The sequence below is a fragment of the Melozone crissalis genome, unplaced genomic scaffold (genome assembly GCF_028551555.1).
Source record: "Melozone crissalis strain CALT ecotype California unplaced genomic scaffold, PUWL_Pcris_2 ptg000006l_1, whole genome shotgun sequence".
NCBI lineage: Eukaryota > Metazoa > Chordata > Aves > Passeriformes > Passerellidae > Melozone > Melozone crissalis.
Window position 1 is genome coordinate 50507274 of NW_026535784.1, and position 21879 is coordinate 50529152.

The following is a 21879-nucleotide window of genomic DNA, read 5'->3' on the forward strand; positions in this document are numbered from 1 at the left end:
TGGCATTTCAGAAACAGTGGCAGAAAGAGGGAACTCTGGTTTAAAAAAGCATTGCTCATATCTCAGCATCTAGAGGAGAGCTGCTATTCTCCAGAGCCAAACAGGACACATAGAGCTTCACTTCTCAAGGCAACTCATTGGTTACAAGGAAGGCCAAAGACACAGACAGCAGAGTAGGCTTGATTATTAATGATGATGCATTTAATACCATATGCAGTGGGGTTAGCAAGGTAAATCCTGGATGAAGGCTTTGTCCCTTCTGAAATGCACCTTGCTAACACCCTGGAGAGAAGGCAGAGGCACACACTACTGCTGAGCATTTAGAATGCCCAACACCCCCCCAACTTTTCATCCCTTCTTTCTTCCTGCCCTGGTTTTTCTGGCAGGCAGTGCTTGGGGACAGCAGAGAGAGGAGACAGCTCTGCTTGTGCCAATCTCTGCCCAAGGAGAACACCCACAGCCCTACCCCAGCTTGGCTCCCAGAAAAGCCCAGCCCAGAGCGCCTTTAGAGGGGGCCAGATGAGCTGCAGAGCTGTGCTGGGGGATTAGAGACCTGGCAGTGCTCTGTAAGCACACACAGCCCAACACACTGCCCTGGTGGCCAGAGTGTTCTGCTGCAGTGCCATCCTCAGGTTAGAGGTAAAATCAGAGAATTTTCCTCCCCCACTTCTTCTCTTCCTCTCTGCACAGCTCCCTTATTAGTCTCATACTCACCTGGTCTTCCTTGTAGCACAGCTCAGCCTCAGCCTCCCCACCAGCCCCTGCCCTCTTACACCTGGCTGGGAAGGTGTTTCCACAGCAGGCTGCACCCAGAGCTGCACTAAAGTGCCCTCAATTTGCTATAACTACTGCTCAGCAACTTCTGCAGCCAAAATCAGAGCCAGGGGTGGAATAATCTGCCCCAGAGAGCAGCATGAGCAAGCCCCAAGGCCTGCAGGGACGGGACAACATCAGGGACTGTGAGAGGAAGCACACAGAACTCCTGCAGTGCTGTTCTCCCACACAGCTGCTCTTGGCACATTTTCAAACAAAGGGGGAAACACCTAATCTTCAGAAGCAGGTGCTTAAAAGGATGTTTCCAGATGAGGAGCAAAGGAGGCATCTGTACTGACTGAAAGGGAGCACCAGTGACCTTCACCACAAGGCTCTCAGTGGAGGTTTGTCACACAGCCTCAGATCAAGAGAAAGGAAAAAATGATTACATCCATCACTGTGCAGAGCTCAAGCACCACGTCCCCCCCTCGTGGCAAAGGCCCTTTACCTGCTGGTAGTACTGCTGGGCCGGAGCCTGGGGTGCCTGCATGCGTCCGGGCGCGGGGCCAGCTCTCCCTCTGGCCACGGGCTCTCTCTCATGCGGCGCCTTGAGCTCCTGTCCCGCCGGGAGCTGCCCCTGCGCGCGGCACAGCCGCTCCCGCAGCTGCACGATGTTGGGCTGCAACAGAGAAGGGCAGGGCAGGGACTGAGGGGCACTGCCTGCCACACAGGGCAGCACTCCAAGAGCCTGAGCTCCCTCTGAGCCTGCTTTATTGCACTGGAATAGGCTTTTTCTGCACGAGACACGAGGCCATTGGAACTGCCTTACACCTGCCCGCCTCATTCCCAAACTGCCCGCAAATACCAGCTGATGGAAGATGGGAAATCAGAAGAGAACAAACCAATGTTTATGGATTTCATGTGCCACGCCTGGCCTGCAGGAAGGACACCCTTTGGCAGTCACTGGCTCCCCAAGAGGGAGCAGAGGTCTGTGCAGGCCTGCCAGCTCAGCAAGGCCAGTGCAGGGTGAGGGAACAGCCTGACTGTCACATTCCAAGAACCATGTCATTGTCATCTTTTCTGGAAAAATCCCTTGGCCAGGATTTCTCTCCTGGGAAGCTGAGAAGCCTCAGAGAAAAGGAAAATAATTCTTATCTCATTTGCTTCTCCTGTGTTTTGATGCTTTGGAATGTGTTTGGAGACTGTTTATCAGCAGGTGGTTGTTTGATTGGTTTCAAAATTAGAACTCCCTTGAGTTAGATCTAAGATCTAACTCAAAACGAAGTGAGAGGGGTTGAATATGAAATTAAATGTGGGCTTTTCTCACTTACAGAAGTTTCAAGTAATTCAAGTGAATTGTTTTAACTTAGTGACCAATCATGGTCAGGCTGTGTCAGGACTCTGGAAGGAGTCAGGAGATTTCATTGTTATCTTTAAGCCTTCTGGTTCTATCCTTGCTCTATTCTTTAGTATAGTTTAGTACAGAATAACATAATATCTAAAATAAAATAAAAATAAAATAAAAATAAAATAAAAATAAAATAAAAATAAAATAAAAATAAAATAAAATAAAAATAAAAAATTAAGATCAATTAAAAAAATAAAATCAAAATAATTTTAAAAATAAAATAAAAATAAAAGACATAAAATTTAAAAATATTTTAAAATAAAATAAATTACATTTGAAAATAAATAAAATAATTAAAATTTTTAAAATTAAAAAATAAAATAAGAATAAAATAAAAAATTAAATAAGTAAATAAAGTAAAAAAGTTTAAAAAATGTAAAAAAAAATTATAAAAACCCCACAACACACACAACACAACATACACCACACCATAATATAATATCATAAAACAATAAATTAGCCTTCTAAGAACATGGAGTCAGATCCACTCATTCCTCCTCTGTCTGGAGAACTCAGGAAATACCACAGAGCTGCACCACGCAGAGATCTCTGATGAAGCACCCCTGTTCACAGACAGAGAGGGAGCAGAGAGGCCCATACCTGGCTGGTGTTGGCAGGGAGGAAGGAGAGTGCTGCAGCCAGGCTGCCCTGAGCAGCCAGCAGGTTGGCATACTGGCTCATCTTCTCGGCCAAAAGGGCGCCCATGGCGTTGGGGTCCACGGCCTGCGTCAGCTGCACGGCTTTGCGCAGGATCACCACCTTCTCTATCAAATCCTGAAACATCATGAGGGGAAAACACACCCACAAGTGAGAACAACAAAGTGAAGCAGGCCCTGGCTTAAGTCAGTCCCTGGCAGGACCCCTGTCACCCAGTGAGGAGCCCAAGCCAGGCACAGGCTTCCCAAACAGCCACAGCTGCACCAAAGGCATGGCTGTTCCCAGGGGATGGAACAGCAACCACCCACCAAGCAGCTCCTAACAGCAGAGCCAGAGGAGTTCCAGAGAAGTGCTTTTATCAAACAGGATTTCAGGGCTTTATCAGCACTGAGCATCTCCACCAAGTGGATGCTTTCATAATATTATCTGAGCAAACAGACAACATCACACTTGTCACCACTACTGCACTGCATGTTAATTTATAGGGCTTCAGTAAGTCAATTCTTATCCATCTTCAAAGGATCTAAAAACTCCCTTGGAAGAGTTGTCCATACTTTTCTGGCTGTTACAGCAAAATGGTTTTCCTGATATTCACCAGAAATACTCTATAACCTGCCTTCCTTGCACATCCCCCAACACCAGAGCTGGTCTTGGTTGGGTTTCCTTGTAGTCTTTAATTATAGGAACATTTTCTGCTCTGTTTTCTTATGTTTTTCTTACTGTATTTATGCTAAAGGATACTACATATATTCATTTCCCAAAATTAAAGCCCTTTTTAAAATCTTACACTCTCATTAAATCTCTTGTACCACACAAAAGATTTCAACCAGACATTAACAATAAAAATTGTTTTCTAACCATTTGTTTTTCCCTACAGATCAGCACTTGAAAAAAGGCAAGTGAAAAAAACCCCAGAACAACAGCTTCTATTGCCACTATCATAGTAAACAAGACACATAATTAGAACTTCAACAACATTTTCCAATTTTACAGCCTGAGAGACCATAGCCATGCAATCAAAATGCAAATTCAAACTGAAGTTAACTCTGTAAATAAAGCCCTCAAAATCAAATTATTTTGATAATTCAGAGAGTTAATGACATGAAGCAAAACTCAGATACACATCAGTTCTTTCAATTAACTAAAGAGTCTCACAGTATCATCAAGTAAATACTTTCTAAAACTGATTCTTCAAAGGCCTTAAACAGATGGAAGAAACTAGCATTGTATTACAAAATAAATTATTCCATTACTGCTTCGTTCCATCCATCAACCCTATTCCCTGAAGATATCAGCTATAAGCAATGTATTTCACTGCTGGAAACCACGCTTTGTACGTGCAAACCCCTAGGGAAAACTCTCATGAGACCCTTCCTACAACTCCAGATTTAAAACTAATTCTATTGATTTCTTTTCCTGAATTTCCAAATGTACAAATATTTCCTAACCACGAAAGATGCAAGCACTGGAAGACCCTTCTTTACCAAAACACTAAGTACTACAATTATTTTACACAAGAAGTGTATTAGTACCACTACCCAAAGAACAAGGCAAGCATAAGGGCCATTGTATTTCCCAGCATATTTTCCAGTATCATATTTGTGTGTTATTTTTCCAGAAAGGAAAGGCTTGCATCCTGATGTACCTCAGATAGCAAAGCTCTACACTAGATAATTTAAGAGCCAAATCGTTGCAGTTTGTTGTTTCCAACACTGTTCTTAAAAGAATTACCAACCTGAAGAGACAAGGGGCTGTTTCCATCCTGAACTTTGGTCCAACAAGCAACAAGTTTATCCACGTTGCCAGCACAGATGTAACAGAGGCAAGCTTGTGTCTGCAGAATACTGTCCCCCTCATTCTCCAGCCTGCTACCCAGGAGATCTAGATAAAATAAGAACAAAGATGCAGGTAAATCACTCTGGGTATCCCTCCCCACCACTGCTGAAGCTGGGGAGCTGTGAGCAAAGCCATGATGCTGCTCTGGAATTATCCAGCCTGTGAAGGGTCCTTACCACAGAGGGCTGTAAACTCGTCTGGCCTGGCATAAGTGAGCACAGCAGCCAAGGCCTCTCTCCAATTCTGCAGGTCACAAGACTGCACAATCTCTTTCCAGTTCTTTGTTACAACTGCAGTGACGAGCTAGAGCAGGAGAGAGACCACAGTCAGGATCTTGTTAAGACTTCCTCTGTTTAATGCACAGGATAATTTGGATCTGCTCCAGTGTACTCATCCCCACTATATCCAGGGTCATGACAGGTACTGCACTGCAGTTCAACAGCTGCACAAGAGCACTTCTTACTTAAAAAGGAAAAAATCACAAAACAAGCCCAGAGAACATGCAGAGGCCGACTATTCTTGCTACAAAATGAACAAGAAAAGAATACACAAATCTCCACAAGCTGTTGCAAATGGTTTTCAGCACTATTTCTGCAGACAAAGATAACCTACCAAGTATTTAGTTATAAAGTCTTCTAGATAATGCCCAGGGAGATGTATGAATTTTGTTTGTTAAACTGTTTCATTCAGCTTTAAGCTCTTGGTCTCAAGCTGACCAGTGAGGGGCAGTTGAAAAGGCTGCATAAAGAACTGGCAGCAATATAAACCTGAGCTGGCTGTAGTAACCCTACACAGGCCACCTCTGCACAGGCCTCAGAATGGAATTCCAGTTTCATCCTTCTAAAACTCTGCCTTCAGTTATTTTGCTTTGTACAAAAGACAGACTTGGCAGCTGTGCTGCTCTAGAGTGAACAAAGTCCTTCTCATGCCAAGACTTCAAGCTCAGAAACAGCTGAGCAAGCAGTATGTGTGCAGTTTGGGACCAGAAGAGAAAAACCACACCTGAACAACAAATGCAACATCCTGACTACAAGGTCAATGTTTGCCTGTCAGCATAGGCACAGATAACGGGTCAGCTCTTCATCAAAACACCTCTTCCCAAAGGATGAACTACAGCGGAGAAATTCCTCTAAAAGCTGCCACCCTTGCTGAACAAACTGTACTTTTAAAGCCACTTCTCCTGTTTCAACCTCCTGTCATTTCTTTCTCATATTGGAAACAGAAAAGAAAGATTTGCACAAGCAGCATCAGCAACCCCTAGCACTGCAAAAAAGCTGAAAATAACAATAACCAGCTGGCCATAACACGCTGTCTCCTAGACAAAGGGTGATTAATCTATCCTGCGCATACTTTGCTCTCTCCTGTGCATGCAGTAAAACAAAGCATCAGCAAAATCCGTGAAGGCTGATCACGGGCAGAAATCAACATAATGCTGCTGGCCCTGAGCATGGGCCACGTGTGAAAAAAGTGACAGAACAGCAGACTGAAATTTGTCTTTACTGTTGACAAAGCATTTGTCTTTACTGTTGACAATCTATTAGTGTATATGCAACTCAGAAACCCTGGAGATGGGATAAAGAATACTCTTGTGTAGTGTTGTCCCCTTATCAATTAAAAAAGACTAACAAAAATCCTTCTGCTCCGAGATCTTACTGACTTGAACACTTACTAACATCTGCCAGAAATAAACCTATAAAATAGCAAGAAAACTTTAAGGTGAAAAAGGGAGCTGCCAAACCATATGAGGATGTTTTTTATGACCTGCAAAGACATACCCTGGTAATTTTGCTGCGCATCTTGGCAAAGTACTTCTCCTGAGTGCGGGAGAGCAGCTCCTGCCCGCCGGCGATGGCCAGGATGATGGCGTCGGCCATGCGGTTGTCGTGCAGGCACAGATCCACCGCACTTTCAAAGTTCCCTGTCAGCAGAGCCTGTGTGATCAGCCCATCCACATCTGCAACGACACAGGGGGGCACTTCCAAATGCTGCCACAAAAGCCATAGAGATGTGCAGCAGCAGGTGACGCTGTCCGACTGTACAACGCTGGCACAGCCCACTCCCAGCCAGGTACTCACAGGGGCACAGCCATGCCACAGGGGCACTGCCAAGCATCACTTACCTTGTGACAGAGCAAGTTCCTCGAGGTCTAAATGGCCCCTAAAACAACTACCTGAATAGTGCCATAAAAAGCCAAACCTAGACAGGGGTCAGTGGCTTCTGTGTTACTCAAGATCCCCTGGGAGGCTCTGTAGAAACAGCACTTCATGCCTGACCAAGCGTATCTTCTTTTGTCACTCAGAGCAGCTGCATGTCAGCAAGGGGGTACACAAGTGCTGTATAACTTCCTTCCTTCCTTAAAAAAACTGTATTTTCAAGTGCCTTGAGACTGTGTGAGAATGCAGTTAGAGGCAAGCAATTACAATCCTTCACAATCTGTACAGAATTTGCCTTCTCACTGGAACTCCAGTATCAACAGCAGTACTTACAAATAACAGTACATACAGTAAAATTAATATCAAGGTTTTTTTGTACCTCCACTAACAGAAATGTTAAATGTTGTCTTTGCAGGTCCCAAATCTTCAGTTTCTTTTTCATGGTCCTTCAGCGTCTAAGAGAAAGGAAAAGCATGATTTCTGAGATTATGTAAACACTTAGAAAATTCAAACATTTTAAAACCATATGGCTCTTGCACTGCAAGTTAAATTTAGAATTTCAGACTAATTTCAGACCAGTCAACTCAGAGACCATTAACTTAAAAGGGAAGGTTATCCCTGAGTGCCAGTTTGGGCAGAGGTAAAGCTACTTTTCTTCAGAGTAGCCAGTGTGAGGCTGTGTGATTTGTCCTGGAAGCAGTGTTGATAATTCAGAGATGTTGCTGCTTTTGCTAAGCAGCACTTGCACAGCACCAAGGCCTCTTCTACTTCTCCTACTGCACCTCTGGTGAGAAGGTGCAGAGTGCATGGGAAGCTGGGATGAGACACAACCAGGACAGCTGACCCCAGACTGACGCAAGGGATATTCCAGGCCATTTACCATCATGCTCAGCACAATATAAAGCTGGAGGAAGAAGAAAAAGGGAGAAAGAGGGGGATGTTTGCAGGGATGGCATTTCTCTTCCCAAGCTCCTGTTACATGTGATGAAGTTCAGTTTTCTTAGGGATGAAAACCTGGCTGCTCATGGGAAGCAGTGAATTAATTCCTTGTTTTCTTTGCTTTACCAATTAAAGTTCCTTTATCTCACAAGTACCAGCAGCCAGACACCTGGATCCTGGGCACCAACTTCCATCTGTAGCCATATACACACAGCTCCCTCCAAGCAAAGCTACAGCTACAATGAGAAGCTCAGAACCCTATTCTTCCCTTCTCTTTCAGCCTTAACCCCTACCAAGAACAGTCTACCATTAATGCTACCTTGGTTCCACCCTGCTCCACTTTGAATTTCAGCTCATCCTTTAAACCCTTCTGCACTTGACATACACCCCAGTTTAATTAAGCAAATTACACATGAACACAAGCTTAATTTCCAACACAGAAGACCAGTGTAGCACTCAGGACAGGAATGATCAGTAGACAGAGGCTGCTGCTTCTATAAAACTCCCCCAGAAATAAGACAAAGACCACTTTGTGCGAGTATCTGGATTTTGGGATTTCAAACATTTCAATAATAAAAAATAGCATCAAAAGAGAAGTCTCTCTTCACCATCCATTTTCACAGCACAGGCTAACAGAGTGCAGAACCTGACCCACACACCATCTCCTGTCACAAGCCATTGCTCCAGTAGACTAAGGGAGTTCAGGAACACCCTTGCTTGTTCAGCTAAACTGAAGGACACTGCAGACCAAAGACATTCATTTAGAAGGGGAAGCAAGTCTGAAACAAGCTTTATGTTTGGCTTGTGAAAAGGACACAGCATCTGGGAAATGATTTTGTTGTCAGATAGCACTGGATGAGTGTTTGGTATTGGTTGAGAGCATGTTGTGACTACTACAGGAATAATGTGCCCATCCAGTTACTTCATGTATGTGACAGCATGTCCTGATGCATCACCAGTGGCTTCAGGCCAGGCTCACAGATATTTAGGTAGGCTAAGGTCATGTTTGGCTGTGAATTCTCTCCAGAAGACACATTTGTAATGAGATATTGGATATCTTCATGACTGCATACAGCAAAACCCTTACACTGTCAGAAACACATATCTGCCACTACAGAGCCTAAAGAACTAACAAACAATCAAGCAGCTAACCCAAGGAGACCATTCTGATTTTAGTGTCTTTACCAGGCTGTTTGTTATGTGTGCACCACCCCAACATGCATGAGCCTTAAAGCACTGTCCCCATCTCCACAGGCAGCTGCAGAAGGCACCAAGCACAGGAAGCACAGCTACCAGCCCAAATTCTAACCCAAAAGGGAGACTGAGGGAATGGGGAAGAATGAAGTTGGCCTGTTCACACAGCAATACACTATTTTCAGTGCTAGTGACACCTCACAAGGCAGAGACTGAGTCCTTAGTGCTAATTAGAGACCTGTCCTCACATGTAAAACACAGGGTTGAAAACAATCCTGATTAAATGGTATGGGATCCCAAATGCTGGCATGGTTGAGCACAAACTGCCTGCAAAAAACCTGGGAGAACATGCTGCCTGAAGCAGATGAAACAGAATCCCAGCAAGAGTCCAGTTTTACCATTATAAATAATTTTTTGTATTTCTGTATATCCTCAGCAGCAGGAAAAGCCAAGAAAATGAAATGCTGTTAAAAGGAACAAAGTAAATACAAGGGAGGTCAGCAGGGTGAGTCTAGAGAGCAACAGATACCTCTCCCAAGAACTGCTCCTCTGTAGTCTGGCCTTCATCCCCCTCATTTGGCACAGATCCATCAGATTCTGCAGGAGCCTTCAGCAGAGAGAAGATGCCATAAACATCCACCAGCAAAAGAGGCAGGAACACTTTGCATTGCAGAGTACAGTCACCTTTCCATCAACCAACAGTAAGAACCAGACTGAAAATTACAGAAATGCATTGGCAATATATGCTTGAGCCTCTAAACAGGGTAGAGGCCCTGCTGAGTTTCCTTGCTCTCTGTCATTACACAGTACCTTGTGCTGTTTTCATCTCAGCTGCCTCAAAACATGCAAAAAAAAAAAGCTTTCTTCCCCATGAGGCAGCTACAGATGACTCTGAACTGTCTGTGGCACAAAAGCACAGCAGAGCCCTGCTGTGGCCTCAGGCCACTGCAATTACAGTGTGGGCAGTGCCTGAGCTGTAGGTACCACTCCTGCAGGAAAAGTTATGGGACCACACACTCAGCCCTGCTTTCTTTAAAGCCTGATGAAGGTGCTGCTCTTGAAATCAGGTGCCAATGAGACCCCATATTAAAACCTGTGACTGATAGCCCTTCATTGAAAAAGGAGGGGAACATCTGAGTGGAAGAGAAGTGGTTGGTTTTTGAAATAACACCTCCATCCTGCTGAATGTAGGAACTTGCCACACACTGGATTATTTGTGACTTACTCTGGAACAGCTATCAAGTGGAAAGAAGAATAATTCTTACTTTATAAACTACTATGGCATTATAAAAGAAACCAGAGAGTTACATGCATGTGTTTGCTTACCTCTCCTAAGGCACCATCTGCAAGATGATCTTTATTCAGAGCAGATGTGATCTAGAAAACAAAGATTTAAGTAAGTACCCTTTTAAAGAGGCACCAAATTCTCAGGTTCCAAAACTGGCACATGTAGCTACTCTGTTGCCTGCACAACTGTTAACATGAAATTAAACACTTTAACATAAAACTAAAGCCATTTCCTCTTCCAGCCTGGTGATGGATTTACTGCTAAGATACCTGCACCCCAAGCTCAGCTGTCCTACACCTTTAAATCTTTAATTGTCAGCTCAAGGGCCTCAAACCTCACTAGAGAGCTGCTGGAAACCACAGGAATAAAATCAGTATCAGAACATGAAGGAAAAAATCCTCTGTCTGCTCTGGTCAGGGAAAATAAAGCAGTGACAATCCTTGTGGAACAGAGAGAGCCCGTCAGGAAGCTGTGGGTTCCTGACATCAGGCACTTGGCTGTGGGCTAGGATTTTCCAAGGTAAAAAAAAGAGTTAAAATGCCCAGCTTCTACTGCTTTGCAAAGCAAACCATAATTCCAGATTCAATTAGGGTTCTCAAAACCAGCAATTTTATGTACAGAGTTTCTATACTATTTCAGCATCAGGGAGCCTGGGTTTCACATTGCTCCTAAAATTATCTACTATTTTTTGTATTGTAGGCTTTATTTTACCCTTGTGGGCTGGTTTGTGTAGAGAGTTGAGCTCAAATTGCTGGAGACAGTTTTCTCTTTCTTTTTTAATCACTAGTTTATAATACAAATGAGAAATCCAGGACTTGGCTTCCATGAGAATCACAGGTTTCAAGAATATAACCCACCCTTCCCACGTTCTTCACAGCTTATTACAAGAAGCTGAAATCCGTGATCTCTGTTTTTACTTTCCTAATGGTACCAATAATAGGAAAACCAAGTTGTGATTTAGTGAGCTTTCCATCTGGGTATCACAAACTTTCACATGAGCTGTATTATGCTGCTTCTTCACACTGATAAAAACATGGAGTCAACTTCTGTGTGGAATGTTTTCAGAAAGCAGCTACATAAAACCAGGACCTTGTAGCTCCTTCAGTCTGTTCCCTAAATACTGAAATAATGGGATAAGTCCAGCATTGCAGGCCACCCAGTTCAGCTGTGCCCATTGTCCCAGCTTTTCCCCATACACAGGGCATATAAACCCAAAGCAAAAGCAAGCAGTGGGTTTTAATCTCATGAGGCCACTCTGCAGAACCACTACTGAATTTCAACTGGATTTTCTAATTGAGATCTGCTTTTCAAAAACAGGATTACCCTTGCTGTGTTTGCCTTTGCACAAATATTTAGAAGCTGAGGACAAAAAAAAACCATGGTTTTTTTTCCATAATCATATTAATTTTGCCCTGAAAGGCATTTAATTTGTGAGCACAATACACTTTATTGGAGTCAATCTTTGAAAATAAAACATTAGTTTGATAAAATGAAAATGAGTCAAATGTTAAAATCCACTGAAACAGAACTGAAGAAATACTAGATAGTTCCTGGGTAGACAGCTGAAAACAGCAGAGCCAAAAAGCACAGCAGGTAACTCCCTGTAACACTGAGTAAAAATCTTCCAGCTGGGAAGAAAGGTCTATAATGATGTGCAAATTGCTTCCTGGTAATCCAAATTTTGCTTTTCCAAATGTAACCACGTTTGACCTTTGGGCTTATTTTTATCTCCTTTCCTTTCAAAAATGAAGGATGTCTCCCACAAACAAAAAAGACTATCCCAGATTTTCCTAATTAATGAAAACTGCTTACATATTCTTCAACCAGAAAGCCTAAAAGCAGATCCCTTCCCACCATGCTCGAGTAGAAGGATGTCACATAGCAAAGTTACATTTATTGATCCACAGCCTGGATCAATAAAGATCAAAGCTTCTTGATGAGTGAGAATTTCACATCAACAATGGACAGCTAGATGCAGACACACCTCTTAAGTCTGCTGCCTGCTCTGGCATTTCCACTGCGCGTCCATATTACAAGAAGACAAAAGTATTGAGAAAACGCAAAAGAGCAAACTGTTTTCTGTAAGAATTCTGAAATTAAAGTCTGAAATTCAAAAGTTATTCATCTCACATATTTCACATTTACCTTCTTCTTCAGATCATCCTTCCTGTATCCCAAGAGCTCAAGGTATCTAACACGTGAATCCTCTTCGAAGTTCACCTTTAAAGAGTTAAAGACTATATTGCAATTCACAATTTTCCATTTTCTCCCTCACTGCCACAAATGACCCAGGGAGATTTAGTTACTTGAATAGACTGCATGTAATAAAGAGAAATGTAAAAACCTTCAGTGACTTGGGCAAGGCTTCCATCTGGTTACTGCAGGTGAACCATGTGTTTATCTGCTTCACTCAGAAACCTCTAAATACTTAGAGTGAGCAGTGAAAGGCCATCTAAAGCTATCCCAAAGCTTTAATCCTTCTCACAAACCCTGTACAAATATGTGCTGATGGGGAATATCCAAAACCATGCAAACCCTCACCCACAGCTTTGCCATGACTCCTCACAAACCCCACAAACAGCCCTGGTCCTGAGGATCCTCCCTCTTCTGGTGGCTTATGGGCACTATTCCCACAGCCTGCAGCTTTTGGTTCCCAGCACCTCTTCAGCCAAATGTGCAGAAGGAACCATGTCCTGTCTGTCCCAGTCCCTGGGGAGCTCCTGCAGGGCTGCCAGCCTGTTACCTTTAAGAAGGCCCACACGTTCCTCTCAAAGTCAGCCAGGGCCATGTCCATTTTCTTCTGGCAGTAGCTGACAAAGCCCTGGGATTGCACAGCCTCCTGCAGCTGGTTTGAGCGGGCCAGGAACTCCTTCTCTGTGACAACCTGGCTCACGTAGACGTGGGGATGCTGCTGCTGCTGCTCCATGCCTGGCTGCTGAGGAGGCTTGGAGTTCTCAAATGTCACCAGCTTGCCTCCAAACTACAATTGAGGCACACATACAGCATGTGAAAATACAAGTATACAGCAGGGATGCATGTATCAAAGTGTATTTTGGAATTCTCAAATGTCACCAGCTTGCCTTCAAACTGGAATTGAAGCACACACAGTATATGAGAATACAAGTATACATTTTGATATATGTATCAAAATGTATTTTATATAACAAATATGTGATTATTGTCTGATAACACTCCTGACATCTGCTCATTTATTTGTTCTCCACCCCATTCCAAACTTCTATGCCTGTAAGGAGCTTGTTGGATAAGTTGGTTCACATTTATAAGATTTATAAGCACAGCCATTCCTGTGCCTGTTTTTTTCTCAGACAAAAGACAGACCAGAAACTGAGAGCTGGAGCTGTGGGTCTGTGCAGTACCCAGCAACAGTGGAGTATCTAGTGATATTGCAATGCAGTTGCCAAAGAAACCTTTACTTCACATTATTAAGTAAATGCTCAAGCATGATGTCTGCCCTGCTCTTGCCAGGCTGCTCAGCAGCTGAAACTCTACTGAGAGATAGGCAGTAAGTTGCGACAACATTTGAAGATGTTAAATCAACACAAAAAAATAATTAGGATGTTTATGATATTATTTCATTCTATAGCTCAAAGTTAATTTACACAGGCAAATCCAGTAAAACCTGCATTATAAAAAAGCAAAAGCCTAGCCAGGGAAAAGATTGACACCTGCCTCCTAGGAAACCAGGACAAATAAGGGAATAAACATCATAAAATGACACATCAGTCAGTGGCTAGGCAACATCACTTCTCTTTGACAGGAAAAAATTGCATTTAATTTGCACATCAGATCATGAATAAACAGATAGATGATGCTGAAAATTGAGTAGTATTGCAGCATAGAAATCAAATTCAAATGGACAGGCTAAAATCTCCAGAAGTTCCCATATAAATGGCCTGTGGGTTTAGAAAATAAGCCAAAAGTGGAGCCAAGGAGAGAAAAGCTGAGCTTGCCATCCCCTCAGGTGGCTCCTCTGCAAATGAACCAGCCATGGAGGAACCTATCCTTGCACTGCTACAGCAACTCCTGTTAGTTACTTGGATCAAATCTAACCTGAGTGTTCTCTACTGACTCACACGAGTGCAGTTTGAAGCTGTAAAGCCCCAGGTACTTGCCCAGTTTGGTCTCATTCTCCCCCAATGTATATTTACTTACTCTAAAGCAAGCACTGCACAGAAACAAAAGCAAAGCACTAATGCCAAGACACAAACAAATATCTCTCAGCAATATTTCTTGTCCCAAGCATTTTGGTCAGGCTTTTGCTGTCCCCAGTGTCCTGTCTGGAAGCTGCCCGAGCATCTCTCATTAAAATAACAAAAAGCAAGATCTCCCAGGGTGGAACACCACACTGAACTCCCCCATTCTAAGGGGTTTAGCAGGTGGCAGCACTATCTCCCTACCTGCCAGGCCAGCCCTGCCCATCCCTGTCTCTTATAGCATTCATCATGACTCCTGTGGCAGGCAGAAATGATGAGGAGGACTCCACCGATATCAGAAGGATATTATCAGAAATATCAGATAATTAATTACTTTATTATACTATATTATTCTATACTATATTACACTACATCTAAACTGAACCTGCCAAGGACCCAACTGCACAGCATCTCATGACTGTCAGACAGTCCTGACACACACGCTTGGCCCTGGTAGGCCAAGGAAACAAAACACCATCACCCTGGGTAAACATCTCCATATTGCATTCTATTTTGGCCCAACACAGGAGCAGCAAATGAGATAACTGTTTTGATCACTCTTTTCTCTGCTTCTCTCAGGTTCAGAGAATGTGAATCCCACAGTCTCCTCCTTACCGAGAAGGACGCTCCCATGGGCCGCCGGATCCACTTGGGTGGCTTCTTCAGAGGCATCACCACACTCTGTGGGGCAGTCTGCTGGGGGAGCTGCAGGGGAGGCAGGGGCTGCCCTGTGCCAAAGGGATCGAGGTTCCCAAAAGACGAGGAGAGCTTTGATAACACAAGGGGGAAAAAACCAAAGTGACATTACTCTAATAAATGAAACATCTGTTTGTGCTATAAATGAAACATCTATTTGTGCTGAAGTGGTACTCCTGCAAGCAGGGCTGCAGGCAGCCACTGAAGACTTCCCATATTTTGTTCCCTCCCTCCCCACTTTCTGTCTCTATTCTGAACAGTTTTCAACACCTGGTCAACTTGTTTCTGCCTGAGGCCATCGGCGCTGCCGCCCATGATGGAGTAGACGCTGATGCGGCCGTCGAAGGAGGCTGCAGAGAGCACTGCAGGGTTCCTGGGGCACCACTGGATGTCAAAGCACCACTGTGTGTTCGTGGGCAGCTCGTACAGCACCTGGGAGCAAACCAAACCCAACAAATCAGGGCTTTCATGGAGCACCCTGCCCAACAGCAACAACCTTCCCGTGTGCCCCGAGGCTGCTCTGCTCTCCCCGCTCCCCAGCAGCCTCCCCATCACCACACACACTGACAGTGGGCAAGCCCTGATGATCCCCAAACAGCAGAACACCACACACCACTGCTTCATCTCCTCCTCCTGCTATTAAATCTTCTGTTGAATCTTCACAGGACAAATGATGCAGGTGGGGTGTGTCTGTGCTGTCCCACTGTGAGCTGCTCACATTCACATTAGCTTATTCAGAGCTGATTTAGGTATCCTCACACACTGTGTGGAGGAAGTCTGTTTTCACAGGAAAACTGAAAAGGGTAAAACCTGCACCCTGGGCAGTCCAGCCTTTTGTGCCATGGAACAGACAAGCTCCCCTTACAGCAGACATTTAACCACAAACCAGGAGAAACTCAAAAAACAAAATGCTGTCTCCCATGGAACTCTTTTTTAGTTTTAAAAAATTTGTAACAGCACAGAATCCAGCTCAGATAACTCATCTAACACTGTACAGCTTTTGCACTTTTGGGGCAATGTCTGAATTTTAGAAACACTTCCCATTCCACAATTATTGCCCACTGGAGGCAAGGAGCCCTCCAGCATGTCTGAAGCCTTTTTTCTTGGTCTAGGGACAAACAATGTCTGAAAATCAGATCTGCATTCTCTTTGAAAGATATTCCCAGGCAAAAAGGGTGGGGTGGGATTTGAGTGGCCCTCACTGATCTGCTACAACTATGGCAACCTAAAAATACCCTCCTGGCTGGATAAAGTTCTTAGAGAAGGAAAAAGGCAATTGCAACCATGATTCAGCCACATTGAACTCAAAATAAAAGAGTAGGAAGCATATACTTAGTTTAAGTGGAGCCATTTCCATCTCTAAGGAACAGGGACATCACTTCTCAGTAAGAGAGAAGCTGCAAGGACAAATGTGTAATATTGACAATACCAGGAAGGAATCCTGCACCACCACAACAAGCTCAGAAGACATGTATAGCAAATAGGATAGGGGGCAACATCCCACAGAAGCATAATTCCTAGGAATGCAAGCAAAGGAACACGTGCTTTACATGTGCCACCTCTAAAAATCCCAAATATGTCTGTTCAAAGGGGTGTGGATACAATACCTCTCCTGTGTTAGGGTTGGAGCAGAGAATTTTAGCATCCTTCCCACAGCTAAGTAGCAGCTCTGGATCTGCCATACTCCAAGCAATGGCCAATATACCCCTGCATGAAAAGCCACAACAAAGAAAACGCTTAATGTAAATGCAAAATGGTGATAAACAAAGCATATTTAGAAGTTCAGCATTCCATGTCAAAATGCCCTCTCCACCCCTTCCTCTTACAAGAGGTGCAATTTTTCAATGTTAGCAGCCCTTGTTTTGTTGAAATAGATGTTTTCTATCTTCTGCATGAAAAGGTATAAAGATGCAGCCATTGCATTAGATAATTACATGCAACAGTCACATGGGAGAAGCTGGGCATCAGTAACAACATGGTTTGTTTTCCTGCAGTGTCACTAATACCCAGTGTGCAAACCCACAGGTAAGGTCAGTGACTAGGAAGCTTTGCAGCTTTTTGTTAGCAAGACATGCAAGCCAGCAGAACCCACTGGCAGCAGTTTTGGTAGAAGCCACAACACTGTTCTCCCTTCTTAAATCAAGCATTGGATTTGAGCAAAAAGGAAAGTTTCACCAACAATGAAGGAGGGACAAGAATTAAACAAAATCATCCACTATACCCAAAGTGAAGGCATTTAGGAGACTGAGGGGCACAGAAACTGTGCAAACCCACACAAGGATGTGCCTGGGTGCACCTTTAGTATGTTATTCAGCCAAAATCAACTACTACTAATTCTTTTTTCCTTAGCTTCCTCTTCTTACAATACTTAGAAACAAACAAGTAGCTTCACTGTTTCAGCAGCTTGGTGGACTTATTTATTTAACTTTGGGGCTGGTTTCCTTCAGAGTACCAAGCTCCAAAAACACAAGTCTTTCATGGCACAGGGCTGGCTGGTCAGCAAGCCAGCATAGAGCAGTGGCTGCTGCTGAAATTGCCAGCACCAGGGAGCCTTCCTCCCCAGGGAACAGCAGGAGATGGGATGTACAAACCAGGACAGTCACCAACAGTGCAAATACCATGGAGCACACCACGCTATGTAAGCCTCATACCTTGTGTGACTTTCCAGAACACGAAGTGGGGAGGAGGCAAATCTCAGGTCCCACATCTGAATAACAGGCAGCCTGTCATCCTCTGAGGCCAAAACCATCTGGGTGGCAACTTCAGGGTGCCATGCCAAGCCTGAGCAGTGCATCTGAGGGGAGACATTGGGACAAAACATGACACAGCTGAGCAGCACTGAAGGAAAAAGAAAACTAGCCCAAATAGGTCTGTGTGTATGGTAAACCACCACTGCAAGGGCATTTGCACATGTGTTTCCAGGCATTATTTCTGACTGCATTCAGACTGGGAAATTCTCCTTATTCCTGTGAATGAGGAGACTTGCACTTCAGTTTCCCAAGGTCCTTTCAGAGAGATTACACTGTGCTGACTTTTTCACAGTCCTAGGTTTTAATGTGAGAAAACACTAAAGCTCACCATATAAACCCTTTTCTTTATTATTTTTATTGCTATTTTAATAAAAGCCATCATTAGGCAGAGGTTATTGGCATGAGAACATTGTATCACAGGACTACCATCACATGATGAAGACAGCCTACTGTGCTGCTGTTATATCAGGCAACAAACACAGAAAACACTGAAAGTTACACAGTTTATCAAAATAATAATACTGTGAGGAAAGAGCTACTTCCCAACTACCCACTTCTAAGTTTCATTTTTAACTCTTGCTGTATCTTTGGAGTTTGTTATAGTGATATTCTATTTAAAACAATACAAAATTATACAAATATGTCACTCTCCACGAGTTGAACTCTTTTTTGCACTTAGACTGCCTAAAGGGGTGGCATGGTGGTTATAACTATAGGAGCACCCCTGTAATCTGCTCAATGCCACACTTCTCTGTGGCAAAATCAATAAAATCTTTCTGTGATAGCCCCAAACAAATCAGTAAGTGCTTTTTCAAAATTCAATCAATCATCACTCTGATAGGACACCTGAGCACCTTGCCTTGCTTCAGCCTGCATCTGGCTATTTTAATTGATAATGCCAACAACCCCTCTTGCATAAATACATTCCCAAGAGCAAACTGGGCCAGGCACCAGTATCTCTGGCTATTGTATCTGCCAGGTAGTCCCAATGAAGGCAGGAATGATGCATCTGACTCCATGTTCTCAGAAGGCTAATTTATTACTTTATTATATAAAATTATATATATTATATTTAAATATTATTTTATATATTATATTTAAACTTTATTACTTCATTATCTTACTATATTATATTAAAGAATACTATACTAACTAAAGATTACAGAAAGGATACTTACTGAATGCTAGAAAGATAATAATGAAAACTCGTGACTCTTTCCAGAGTCCTGACACAGCTTGGCCCCAATTGGCCAAAGAGTCAAAACAACTCACACCAGAATCCAATGGAACAATCACCTGTGGGTAAACAATCTCCAAACACATTTCAGAGAGAACAACACAGGAGAAGCAAATGAGATAAGAATTGTTTTCCTTTTCTCTGAGGCCTCTCGGCTTCCCAGGAGAGAAATCCTGGCTGAAGGGATTTTTTCAGGGAACGTGAATGCCACATGTGTCACACACAAAGGGGTGCCCTGACCCGTCCCCGCAGCTCTGTGCAAGCACCAGCAGCTGCAGGAGAGAACAGAACTGGGAGAGAGAGCACTCACCCTGTTGTTGTGGTCGCTGACTTTGATGATGGGCTCGTTCTTGCGGAGGTCCCAGACGGTGGCCCTGCCGCTGGGGCTGGCGGACGCCAGGATGTGCTGCACTTGCCTGTTCCATGCAATGCAGCTGATGTCCTCCAGAGGCTGCGGCACACACACAACAGCCCGTCACAACCCCGCAGGCCCAAACCCTGCTCCTTTCAGCACTTGCTAAGTGGGAAATCTGCAAGGAGAGTGCCCCGTGTGCTCTGGCTTCCTTTCTACACGTGCTGTAGTGTACAACGCCTGAGAACACTGATGTTCAGAATTCCTCTGTTTAGTTATTTTCTGCTTTACAGTACTACACATTAGTTATTAAAACAAGACTAAGTAAAACTGTCTTCAAGAACAGAAAACTACTCTATGAAAGTATATCCAGTATATATATATGAACTGCTCTTTTGTCTTGGACTATTAAGTTTCTATTTAGCAAAAAAAAAAAAGGTTTGCTTGGAGAAATTACATGCTTTTTTTTTTTTCATTCCCCTCCAGTTTTTATTTTTAGACCAAAAATTAAAAGCAGTATTAACCCAGCTCTTGTTGCCCTATTATTTCTGGTTGTCATTATGCATATGGACTAAAAGATATCCCAGCCTAAAAAAATCACTATTAAACATAAAAAGTCTTTTATGGGGGATCTTGAAGGTGAACATCCTCTCAAATGCCTACATGTTAATAAATTACTTGAACTAAACCAAGTAACCAAACCTCACAGAGCTTAAACTAAAAATCTTTAAATTGAAGATTACTTCTCATCCCATTTGCACACTTTTTGGTCTCCAAATTATCATGCAGCAATAAACCCATTTTCCAGCAACCACGAACTTCTGTGGAATTTTGTAACAGCAAGAGAAGTGTACTTGCATTGAAACAACTTCCTCCCATTCTTCCATTTCCTTCACAAGGCAAAAGGCACAAAAGACTATTGTTTTTCCCCACAGATGATCTTTAAGAGACACAGGCTAAACACTGGACCTTGAGCATAGCAATCAAACCACTCCCTGAAACCCACCAAGGTAACTGCAAAACCTACTGCCTCAACATCTGACTTCTCAGTAGCTGCCTTTTATCCTTCTCCTACTTTTCTCTGTGTACCTTCACCATCTTCAGATTTGTGCATGCAGTAAAACAGGTAGAGGAAGACTAAAAGCCAAGTAATGCTTACGGTATTTGAAAAGGAGTGTAGCCCGAGAGACTCTGCTTGCTGCTTGATAAAATGCAACATTTCCCAAACATTAAGGGGACACCACAGTTTTCTCTGGCCAAATACAATTTCTTAACAAAAAACTGCCACATGAAGACATGGCTGGCTTGTGCAGCAAGCCAGAACTGCAGGTCTGTTGTGGATAAAGGAGACAGCTCATGCAGGGCTGCTGCAGGGGAAGCTGAGCACACCACTCACTGCATGGACCTGTGCACACTTGCACTTACAGGCACAGCCAGGACACTGCTCCCCAGGGGATACAAAAGCAGCAGCATCCAGTCACCCCTGTATGCAGCTACTATCCAAGATTGACTTCAAGAGGCCTCCCCTCCTCCATGCTCCTGAGACTGCTTTACAACTGCAAATCTCCATCAGCTGTCACCTCACTGCCATGCATCCTTTCTCTCCATGAGTCTGCTCTGGAGAATTTAAGAAACAAATCTGGTACCTGTGTCTTCACTCCTGGTGTCATTGGTGTAGCAAAGTTGTTCAAGTCCCAGATATAGATTTCAGACTCATTAGCACCAGAGGCCACCAGATTAGTCTGTAGGAAATATTAATAGACATTAAGAGTATTTCAGCATCAGCATTCCCAGTCTTAGCTGCTGGGAGGCATCAGACCTGCAGGACACTGAATTTCCCCTATCTGCTCAGGATATAGGAAAAGGTACAGGGAAAAGAGTGAGAAGGCAGAGGAGGGAGCAGGGCTGCAGTTATGGCCACCACAGAGCTGTGCTCTGCACAGGGTGGCATTCCTGCCCTGCCCAGTGAGTGCAGCCATCCAAAGCACTCCTGCACCTGCAAAAGTCCAGGCAGGGCAACACGAGCCAAGGTCACCAAGTGCCCTTTGGTCACATTTTGTGGCTGATAACAGGCAAGCCCTGAGCTCACAACAGGCAAAAAGGGACAGGAAGCAATTCAGAGAGGACACAATGAACACAGTGCAGCCTTGCTGGAGGCAAGTGCAGGGACAGAAGTGTTATTTAGGAAACAAATCCAACTGAATTCTCAGACAGCTGGTGGCAACAGGGAAAAACCAACACACTGCACACAGAAGGAAGTAAATGCTCATTGGTGGTGTGGGAAGGATTGTTGGTTTTGAGAGCCCTTCTGCTCAAGAGGCCACATGGCTGTGTTTCCTTGCTGTCTCCTCTTAGGAAGGGGGCCTTGAAGGTGGATCCTACCCAATCCCCACAGGAGAGAC

At 43.8% G+C, this 21879-nt stretch overlaps 1 protein-coding gene across 6 annotated transcripts in view; it reads right to left on the minus strand.

Moving 5' to 3' along the window:
• Positions 1 to 21879, minus strand: part of SEC31A (SEC31 homolog A, COPII coat complex component) — a 40514-nt gene that overhangs the window by 14576 nt on the left and 4059 nt on the right. For all 6 annotated transcript variants that reach the window (XM_054290186.1, XM_054290177.1, XM_054290158.1 and 3 more), the window contains exons 5-20: positions 21124 to 21219; positions 19436 to 19576; positions 17790 to 17932; positions 16746 to 16845; positions 15409 to 15570; positions 15058 to 15210; positions 12972 to 13208; positions 12374 to 12448; positions 10267 to 10317; positions 9470 to 9547; positions 7187 to 7262; positions 6430 to 6608; positions 4831 to 4957; positions 4554 to 4699; positions 2762 to 2935; positions 1262 to 1432 (exon numbers count right to left, since the gene is read on the minus strand). In XM_054290186.1, coding sequence (XP_054146161.1) covers positions 1262 to 1432; positions 2762 to 2935; positions 4554 to 4699; positions 4831 to 4957; positions 6430 to 6608; positions 7187 to 7262; positions 9470 to 9547; positions 10267 to 10317; positions 12374 to 12448; positions 12972 to 13208; positions 15058 to 15210; positions 15409 to 15570; positions 16746 to 16845; positions 17790 to 17932; positions 19436 to 19576; positions 21124 to 21219 — 2109 coding nt within the window. The remainder of the gene's footprint in view (positions 1 to 1261; positions 1433 to 2761; positions 2936 to 4553; positions 4700 to 4830; positions 4958 to 6429; positions 6609 to 7186; positions 7263 to 9469; positions 9548 to 10266; positions 10318 to 12373; positions 12449 to 12971; positions 13209 to 15057; positions 15211 to 15408; positions 15571 to 16745; positions 16846 to 17789; positions 17933 to 19435; positions 19577 to 21123; positions 21220 to 21879) is intronic.